The 10,875-nt window shown below is 43.5% G+C and overlaps 1 protein-coding gene across 1 annotated transcript in view; it reads left to right on the forward strand.

The window, feature by feature from the left end:
- Positions 1–1,072, forward strand: part of LOC136314204 (collagen alpha-4(VI) chain-like) — a 127,594-nt gene extending 126,522 nt beyond the window's left edge. The window contains exon 38 of the mRNA XM_066244769.1: positions 613–1,072. Coding sequence (XP_066100866.1) covers positions 613–788 — 176 coding nt within the window. The 3' untranslated portion in view covers positions 789–1,072. The remainder of the gene's footprint in view (positions 1–612) is intronic.
- The last annotated feature ends 9,803 nt before the right edge of the window (positions 1,073–10,875 follow it).

The following is a 10,875-nucleotide window of genomic DNA, read 5'->3' on the forward strand; positions in this document are numbered from 1 at the left end:
GCAAGGACACCTGGAGAAACTAACGTCTGCTTTAAAATTCAGTGTATCCAGATCGTACTCCATTGTAACTTGTTGACTCCCAATGCTTTTTGCTTTTCCAGGAACATCGTGTTTTTATTTTAATAAATATAGTAACTTCTCGGACAAGTGTCAAGGTACAAGAAATAATAAATAAACTGGATTTACTTAGGCTTTTAAAAGGCTTTGGGATTAAGCAAGGGATTGAGACGGTTTGTAAAAAGAGTGAAGTGAATATATTAAAGCAAGTAGAGAGTTGTCAGTATCAGAGAGATCCGTAACCTCCCTCATTTATACACTGTCTGGCGCGTCTGCCCCGTGGGAGGTACTGTGCAAAATAATCGCTGTAACTCTGTCACACCTTTCACACGTGTTAGGTGATGCCTTACAACAAACTTTTGATGAAGGTTATTTTCTAAAGAAAAGATTGCTTTTATGCTTTAGGCACCTGCGGCTAAGAAAGGTTAAGTTACTAGCTCAAGGTCAGTTGGTAGTGAGGCTAGGATTCCTTTCCAGGTCTATGACCCAAACCATTGCTCCTTGCCTGTTATACTCAGACTGGACATTCAACTCTCTGCATGTGTTCTGTGGCAGGTCCTTGTTCCATGGATCCACTGAAAGGCGAATGCCAGGATTACACCCTGAAATGGTACTATAACAAGGAGGAGCGGGTTTGCCAACCATTCTGGTATGGCAGCTGTGGGGGCAATGCCAACCGCTTTGAAACCAAGGAAGAATGTGAGGCTTGGTGCGTCCCATCACCACTGTAGAGCCAGGCAGAGCCTCATTACCGTCACCACTGTGTTAACTGCCCATGAAACTGAGATTACCTTTCCTGAGACAGGGCCACGCAGCTCATGAGGGATGACGCGCACTCTACAGTCTCAGCGGTCGATTCCGAACCCCCTGAATTTTTTCCTGCCAGCTGGGACTTAGCTGAAATGATTTGTGATTTGAGAAGGACTGCATTCTAGTAGCTAAAACAAAGTAACTGAAACTTTCCTGAAAGTTATTTAAGTGATATAGAACTGAATGAAAAAAAACAACAACTTGAACTTGCAAAGAAAAAAAAAACAGCTTATAGACACAAACAACAGTGTAGGGACTGCAGGAAGGAGAGAGGGAGAGGGAGGTGGGAGAGGGTACAGGGGGTATAGATGGTGGTGGAGGGAGATGACTGGGGGTGGTGAACTACAGGTGATGTGTTATAGAATGGTACCCCTGAAACTTGTGTCATTTTATTAACCAGTGTCACCCCAATAAATTCAGTAAAGTTTTTTTTTTTTTTAAAAAAACACAGTTTATTTGGCTATGTAGCAAAAGAAAAATCAATGTGAGCAGTGAATAAAAACTAATTTGCAAGGGAGTTGAAATTTGATACCTTAAAAAAATTTTTTTTTTACTACTAGAAAACCTGGAAGTATTAGTTAAAGCAGGAGGTTGCAAAAAGGGACATCTAATGTGAAATTTTATCCTGACTGTCCAGTGTGAAAATAAAGGCATTTCTGATGAACTCATTTGGCTGTGACGTGTGTGATACCTGCTCGCTGCGATCTGCGCTATACTTCGTGACATAGTACGTGATGGAGGGCAAACAGAAGTGACCTGGCAATGGGACCAGTCCTTTGTTATCAATGACAGGGACTCTTGCCCTGTGAACCTTGATGACTCAACAGTTAGGGCTGCCATTGTCAAGCCAAATATGAGGGGCTCGGTTCACCCTGAGTGAAACATTATGCAGTATGGCTTTTGAGGATCATTTGTGATTTTGTGAGATCTTCCTCTGGTTCACAGCTCAGTTCTCGAGGCCTTTGAACGTGGGTCCAGCTTCAGGACAGAACACGGTACCGCATGGAATGCCAGAGGTGCTGGGTACTGAGGGGGCCTGGCACAGGACCTCTGGAGGGTCAGGAGCTAGTCTGCTCTGGCTGCCATAACCAAACACTACACACTGGGGGGCTTAGACAACAAATATTTGTTTCTCACAGTCCTGGAACTGGGAGTCCAAGATCAACGTGCCAGCTGATTTGGTTTCTTTTTTTTTTTTTTTGTATTTTTCTGAAGCTGGAAACAGGGAGAGACAGTCAGACAGACTCCCGCATGTGCCTGACCGGGATCCACCCGGCACCCACCAGGGGCAAAGCTCTGCCCACCAGGGGGCGATGCTCTGCCCCTCTGGGGGGTCGCTCTGCTGCGACCAGAGCCACTCTAGCGCCTGGGGCAGAGGCCAAGGAGCCATCCCCAGCGCCCGGGCCATCTTTGCCCCAATGGAGCCTTGGCTGCGGGAGGGAAGAGAGAGACAGAGAGGAAGGAGGGGGGGTGGAGAAGCAAATGGGCGCTTCTCCTATGTGTCCTGGCCGGGAATCGAACCCAGGTCCCCCGCACGCCAGGCCGACGCTCTACCGCTGAGCCAACCGGCCAGGGCTGATTTGGTTTCTGGTGAGAGCTCTCTTTCTGGCTTGTGGACAGCTATCTTCTTGTTATGTTTTCAAATAGCTTTTTCTTTGTGGAGAGAGAGAGAAAATAGAGAGGGAGGGAGAGTGAGTGAGAGAAAGAGGGGGCGGGAGAAAGATAAAGAAAGAGAGGGTTCGCTGGTGTCTCTTCTTATAAGGACACTAATCCTATAGGAGTAGGACCCCATCCTTATGACCTTATTTAACCTTGATTACCTCCTAATAGTCACACCTCCAAATTCAGTTGCATTGGGGGTTAGGGCTTCCATTTATGAATTGGAGGCATAAAATATTCGGTCTCTAACAGATTACAAGCAGCTGGTGGTTGCCTCCAGGGACTCAGAGTGGCACTTCCTCCCCAAAAAGTTCCTGTTCAATAATGAAAGTTGGATTTTTAGAATTCTTTTTCTCTTTCCTCTCAAGCCCAGTGATGCTGCAGATCAGATGAGAAGGCAGCTTTGTGTAAAATCTTAGAAAAGTTAAAATTTTCATTTAATTTTATGACAGTTATTTGTATCTGATCACAAAAGGATAATTGTGTTCTTGGTAGTCAATTTGTAATTTAACTTTATAAATTTTCAGAAATGCACATAGAAGAAATAAAACTCGCTTATCTTTTCTTCCAAAGGTAATGATTTTGGTATAAATCATTTTTTTTCTAATGCCTGAAATATTTTTTTTTTCTCCCTTAACACACTACATTGTAACCGATTTTGGCTAAAGTGTGTTCATGATGGGAATGAAATGGCGATGCTCCACCTTGCTTGGTGGAGCTGCTCATTGGACAAGCATGGATATGCATATCTTTTTTAGACATAACCTCAGTTGCCTGGGCATATGGGGGCCAAGATGATCTATCCTGAGAATGATATATGATTTGAGTTGTGATCTGTTTGCCACTTTTCCCCCCACCCTTACCTTCCCATGCTCAGGCGCTGGGAACACAAAAGCAAAGACAAAGTGGTAGGATAACACTTCCATGGAGCAACTCTGACCTTGGCAGAAAGTTTACTTAAAAAACCCTGAGGGGCCCTGGCCGGTGGCTCAGTGAATAGAGTGTTGGTCTGGCATATGGACGTTCTGGGCTCAATTCCTGGTTACAGCGCACAGGAGAGGCAACCATCTGCTTCTCTCCTCCTTCCTCTCCCCTCCTCTCCCTTTTCTTCTCCCATAGCCTGTAGCTCAATTGGTTTGAATGTGGCCCTGGGCGCTGAGGATAGCTTCATTGGAGTGCATCAGAGCATCGGCCCCAGATGGGGTTACTGGGTGGATCCAGTCGGGGTGCATGCGGGAGCCTGCCTCGCTATCTCCCCTCTTCTCACCTACAAAACAGCAACAACAAAATACCCTGAGGTACAGAGACAATCTGACCAGAGGGCAGTAACAATTCTCTATTGTTTTAGATCAATGGTCCCCAACCCCCGGGCCGCGGACGCGGACCGGTACTGGTCCATAGGCCATTTGGTACCGGTCTGCAGAGAAAGCATAAATAACTAACATTATTTCTGTTTTATTTATATTTAAGTCTGAACGATGTTTTATTGTTATTTTATTTTATTTTTTTAATTTTTCTTTTTTATTTTATTTTATTTTTTAGAGAGGAGAGGGAGAGGGAGAGAGAGAGACAGAGAGGGAGAGAAAGGAGAGACAGAGATAGAGAAGGGGGAGGAGCTGGAAGTATCAACTCCCATATGTGCCTTGACCAGGCAAGCCCAGGGTTGTTTTATTTTTTAAAAATGACCAGATTCCCTCTCTTACATCCGTCTAAGACTCACTCTTTTTTTTTTTTTTTTTTTTTTGTATTTTTCTGAAGCTGGAAACAGGGAGAGACAGTCAGACAGACTCCCGCATGCGCCCGACTGGGATCCACCCGGCACGCCCACCAGGGGCAACGCTCTGCCCACCAGGGGGCGATGCTCTGCCCCTCCTGCCCCTCCGGGGCGTCGCTCTGTCATGACCAGAGCCACTCTAGCGCCTCGGGCAGAGGCCAAGGAGCCATCCCCAGTGCCCGGGCCATCTTTGCTCCAATGGAGCCTCGGCTGCGGGAGGGGAAGAGAGAGACAGAGAGGAAGGAGAGGGGGAGGGGTGGAGAAGCAGATGGGCGCTTCTCCTATGTGCCCTGGCCGGGAATCGAACCTGGGACTTCTGCACGCCAGGCCGACGCTCTACCACTGAGCCAACCGGCCAAGGCCAAGACTCACTCTTGACGCTTGTCTCGGTCACGTGATACATTTATCCGTCTCACCCTAAAGGCCGGTCCGTGAAAATATTTTCTGACATTAAACTGGTCCGTGGCCCAAAAAAGGTTGGGGACCACTGTTTTAGATAGCATTCATCCCCACTTCTATATACGTAATTTATGAAGCACTGTCCCACATTATCTCCTGTGTTTACCCATTCCCCCTACTAAATCTTAGATGATGGCGTTGTCCTTCCCAGTTTTTCCCATGGCTCTTCCCATTCTCAGAGAAGTGAAGTGGCAGGACCCAAACACATAACAGAAACAGGCCTTGAACTCCTTCTGAACCCAACTCTCAGACTCTTTTTGCTCTACTCCACTGGTACTCCTTCCGTCAAACATGAGCTATCCCTGGAGGGGAAGAGTGTGCTACGACAGAAGAAAGGAATTTTCGAACTGTAAATAAACTTGACCTTGCTGTCTGTGTCAGATGCTTCCCTCCTCCTGCAAACCCCCCACCCCCACTCTGGGATGTGGTGCTGGTCTGGCCCTAGGTCTGGGAAAAAGTAGAAATGAACTGACAGAGAAGTTGAAATGTGACACAGGACAATTCTAAAGACCACCTTGGCCAACCTCACAGGGAGCTTTGGAACTGACAGGGCTTATCTAATTTTCTCCAGGGTGGCTGGGCCTGTATCCCCTGCCTTCGTTGGCCACTGAACGTGGGCAGGGCTTGCTCTGGGCGAGGCAGCTCTCCAGCTCTGGCAGACCCCGAGGGGCCCAGCAGAAGGCTGTCTATCAACAGTGCTCCTAGCAGCCGGGGCAGTAAGTTCTTCAGCAAGGGAGCTGTGGACCTGGGGAGCTCACCTCCCTGTCCATTGCAGTGCCTCTATCTGGATGCCCTTTTGCATCGTTTCCAAACACCCATAGCTTCCTGAATCCAACAGACACCCTCAACAGCATTACCATGGCATAGGAGGCCTCAGAGATCTGGTCTTTGCACCCATCTCTAGCTTCACCATCGTGGTAGTTGTTCTGTCCCTCCAAATTTTTACTGGAGCAGTACTAAACTCATCACTTGTAGTTTTCTGGAAATTCCATATTCCATCTACTCGTGCTGTTGTCCTTGGTGATACTTCTGGGGTAATGCCTTTTTAATTCATTTGTTTGAAAACTACTTAATAGGCATCTGCTACCTACCAGATCTATCTGTCAAAATCCAGCTTAGCTCTCATTGCCTCCATGACAACTTCTCTGATTATCTATCCCCTTTCAAAGGAGAATTGGGTATTGTCTCCTAGAGGCTGCCTGACGATTACACTTCACTTTTTGCCCTTTTCCCATCATACAGGGTGGGGCGGAAGTGGGTTTCCAGTTGTGAGTACATAAAACACAAGGTTTATTCTTGTATTCTTATTTATTAATTGTTGCATTATTTTCATACGAACATCTGTTCAATCTACTTTTGCCTACCCCTGTGTGTACACCAATTGCCCTTGAGTTTCCTTCGACTATGAGTCTTTTTACCTTGGCATTGCTTGCCCCACACAGGGCTTGGCACATTTTTTTTTTGGTCTTGATATATATATTTTTTAACTCTGCCTGTTTTCAAAGACTTAGAAATGACACTCCCAAATGGCTGACATGTTTCCTTTTTCCTACCATATCTCTTGCTCTAGAAAAACTTGGCTTTGTAATGCTCTATATTTGTTTTAGACACCAGGGTATCATCAGTCAAGTGAAAAAGGTTTGTGTGTTTTTATTTGTTGATTTTTAAATCTACTTACACATTTAGTTTTATTGTAACAAAGCAACTTGTACGCTTTTAATGTTTAAAAATGAGCATCTTCATTCCTTTCCCAGTGAAACAAAAAGAAAATTTAAAAATTAACAGGAACAAAATTACAATAAGAAATGTTAATTCCAAATAAGATCCTACAGGTTCTGCTGATTGTCCCATTGAGTGGCAGGGCTCTTTAATTTCATTCTTAGATCTGTTGTCTCGTTATTATCACCATCCATTACTCTGGGGAATATTAATTTTGCTGATGAAGGAATTAAGATGCAGAAAAGTCAAGTGACATCAAATCTCACTCAGTAAATCAGTTGGTAGCCTACGACTGGAATTAAAATGTATTTGGAATGGATTTGGCATTTGCTTAATTCACCCTGCAGAATATAAGGGTTTTAATTATTGTGTGAAATGACTATTTTGTACTTTTAAACATATAGCAGGTTTCATTGATTCTAGAAAATTGGAGGAGTTAGAATTGCTAGGCTCAGAATTTGACTCCTAGCCATCTATCGAAGTGTATAAATAAATCAATCCAAGGATTTGTCCTGACCTCTCCTAAGTGGAGCTCATGCTGATTGGACACTTTCCCAGGGTTTCTCTTTTGTTTAATATAGCTGAGGGTTCATTGTTGGACTTCCGGTGTTATGGGAAACACCAAGCCTTGGGTACCTAAATTCAGAATCTGGTTTCTTCCTTGACTGCCTTGGTGACCTTACGTTAATGTCATTCCTTTTGTGTCTTAGTTTTATTTTGCTGAGGAGTGAAACATCTCTTGCCTGTCTATATTCTGTTTAAATTCTGCATGCAAACTAAACAGTTCTTTCTTTAGCTTATCTTTTACGTTAGGCTGCTAAAATAAGCAAGCCAGCTAGGACAATAGAACCACCCAGCTGAGCCCAACACAAATTGCTGACCCAGGGAATAACGAACTAAACAGTGGCTGTTTTAAACACTAAGCTTCAGGGTGATTATTACTTGACAAAGTTGTGGCTGGGCTGGCACACGTATCCATAGTCAGCTATCAGCCTGTTGGTCAGTTGGCTGGCTGAGGGTCACTTTCTAATGATAAAAAAATTATATATACACCAATGCATAGATTAGAGAGCACATTGAGAAGTAGAAGAATTGGAAAGAGGAAATAACACAATCTGTTTGTAGATGGCATGAATATATATCTGGAAAAACAAAAAGTTCTAAGAGAACAGTAGTGTTTCAGACAAAGCCTGCTCCATCGGCCTGGATCCTGCAGTGATCAGGAAATAGCTTACTGTGGTGAATATGAAATCTGATTGAGAAATAGCCCTTATTTGCAAGTCACTGAGATTTGGGGGTCTTTATTGCAGCATTACTAAGCCTGTCTATCTCTGATAATTCAAACAGAGAGCAATGAAGACTCTCAAAAGTTGCGATTTGAAAAGAAGACATCTTGGCATTTTCTATTGAAATTGAAAATACAAATGCCCTGAACCAGCAGTTTCACTTCTAAGCAGATGCCCTGGAAACTCGTGTGTGATGACCAGGATATATATGCACTTATGGGCAATGTTCACAGCAGTGTTTTTTTGTTTTGTTTTAAGATTTGTTTCTTTGTTTATTTATTTATTTAAGAGAGAGATGGGAGGCAGAGAGACAGACTCCCACATGTGGCCCTGACCAGGATCCATCCGCAAGCCCCCTACTGGTGATGCTCTGCCCATCCAGGGCATTGCTCCATTGCAACCAGAGCCATCCTAGCGCCTGGGGTGAGACCATGGAACCATTCTCAGCACCAGGAGCCAATTTTGCTCAAACCATTCGAGCCATGGCTGCAGGAGAGTTGGGGGAAGAGAGAGAAAGAGAGATAGAGATAGATAGATAGAGAGAAAGACAGAGAGAGAGAGAGAGAGAAAGGGATGGGAGAGGGGTGGAGAAGCAGATGGTCACTTCTCCTGTGTGCCCTGACCGGGAATTGAATCTAGGACCTCCACATGCAGAGCTGATACTCTACTACTGAGCCAACTGAACAGGGTTTTATTTATTTATTTTATTTATTTATTTCAGAGACAGGAGAGAGAGAAAGAAGGGGGGAGAAGCAGGAAGCATCAACTGATAAGTAGTTGTTTCTCTCTCACATGTGCCTTGACTGGGCAAACCCAGGGTTTCCAACTAGCAATCTAAGTGTTGGGGTTGTTGGTTTATCCACTGCACCCCCACAGGGCAGGCCACAGCAGTGTTTTTAAAACCCCCAAGTCATGAACACCCTATATGCCCATTAATCTTGAAAAAGAAGAATATGCTGTGGGCTATTAATAAGGAAGTGCCCTGTGGTACATTAAAACAGGGTGTGCAACAATGGAAATGAGTGAATTGAGTTGAATTAAGATTCAGAGATATGGCAGAATCTTAAAAATATTTTTGAGAGAAAGACAGACATGGAAACATGCATACATACAGTAGGATTCCATTAATCTAAGTTTAAAAAACAGGCAACAATAAATTATATCGTTATCCCTTATGTGGTAAAACTAGAAAATAACCCCCCAAAGATGCAGTTATTATCTTTGTCAAGATGGCAATGTGGTGGGCACTGGGCTGAGTCATCCACACCTGCCTGGGGAATGAACTTCCTCCTCCAGCTGCTGGGAGTGCTGCAGGAAGAGGACCCTCAGAGGTCAGCCTTCATCGGAGAGTTCCTCAGTCGAAGAAAAATTCACATTCCTCCGTGGGCAGACGTATCCAGTCACTGACTGATAAAGAGTTATAAATGCCTGGCCTTACAATTTGGGACAACTCTTCAAGGAACCAGATAGAGAGCTGCCTATCGAGTTAGCTGAGATCTTGATTGGAACTTCTCTCTTCGCTGAATTCGACTTTCTTCCCTTCCTTTTCGCAGGTCTTGACCTTAAGGGCACTCCCTTATAAATAGCCCACGTGCTAACCTCCATTTCAAAGAGTGCTTCTTGGGGTCCCTGGCCTGGAATTCTGTTGCAGACAGAGGTGCTTGGAACTGGGAAGCAGAACATGGATACTGATAACATTCTCTTCTTCTATCAGTTCTATTTTCACAGGTATTTACTTTGTATGCATCCATGAAAGTGTATGAGTGTGTTTTATGAGGTTGGTTTATGTTTTGTGCCCCATAGTAATCCAGAAATTCCTTAAGAACACAAATCCAGGACATGCGCTGATGTTACCTTCATATGACCCTTGATTCAGAAGAGTGGAACATTCTATGTTGGTCCGATTAACCACCTTCTTTGGAAGTGGCAGCAGATTCTTCATTATGTGTTTATGTGTGGACACATGTTAAAAGCATGGTTTTTCTCCCCATTCATTGAAACACAACAACTGAATCAGAATTTCTTCTGTTAGGATAAAAAATACAAACCACTCAGACTGGGTCCTGGTCTTGATTTTTTAATCACTTTCTTCATGGAAACTAAAGAGTCAAGCGAGAACGTTTAGTCTTATTTGAATCTCCTGGTCCTTTAGAAATACCTTAGTTTTTTTTAAAAAATATTTTATTTATTGATTTTTTAGAGAGAGAGGAGTGAGAGAGAGAGAGACAGAGAGAGAGAGAGAGAAGGGGGAGAAGCAGGAAGTTTCGACTCCCATATGTGCCTTGACCGGGCAAGCCCAAGGTTTCGAACCGGCGACCTCAGTGTTCCAGGTCGACGCTTTATCCCACTGCGCCATCACAGGTCAGGCCAGAAATACCTTAGTTTTGATTTTTAGAACTAGATAGGGGCTTAGAGAGAAACTTACAAAGGTAGATGTAAGAAGTTATATCTATTTATTCAAAAATATAAGAATTTATTCTTATATGCTAATAGCTCTTCTATTTGCTTGGGATATGTCAATGGAGAGTAAAGAAAAAAAAAAAGTCCTCACTCTCATCTGCTCACATAATTTCCATTTTTTGGTGTCTGATGAAAGGACCTGAAATCTATCCTCTTAGCAAATTTCTAGTATACAGTATTATTAACTATAGTCATCATGCTGTACATTATATCTCCATAGTTATCCATATCCTACATAATTGCAGCTTTGTGCTTTTTGATCAATATCTCCCCATTTTCTCCACCTCCCTTCTCTGGTAACCACCCTTCTACTCTATGTTTTCAAGTATTTGACTTTTTTAGATATTACATATAAGTGAGATCATGCAGTTTTTTCTTTCCGTGTCAGGCTTATTTCCCTAGTGTAGTGTCCTCCAGTTTCATCCATGTTGATGAACATGGCAGGGTATTAAGTAAGGCCAAATTATATAATAAGTTTAATTCTTTGGAATATACACCCGGAAATGGGATTGCTGGATCATACGGTAGTTCTATTTCTAATTTTTTGAGGAAGCTCCATATTATTTTCTATAATGACTGTGTACAAGAGTTCCCTTTTCTCCACATCCTCAAAAACATTTGTTATCTCTTGCCTTTTTGATAACAGCCACC

Source organism: Saccopteryx bilineata, chromosome 10 (assembly GCF_036850765.1).
Source record: "Saccopteryx bilineata isolate mSacBil1 chromosome 10, mSacBil1_pri_phased_curated, whole genome shotgun sequence".
Lineage (NCBI taxonomy): Eukaryota > Metazoa > Chordata > Mammalia > Chiroptera > Emballonuridae > Saccopteryx > Saccopteryx bilineata.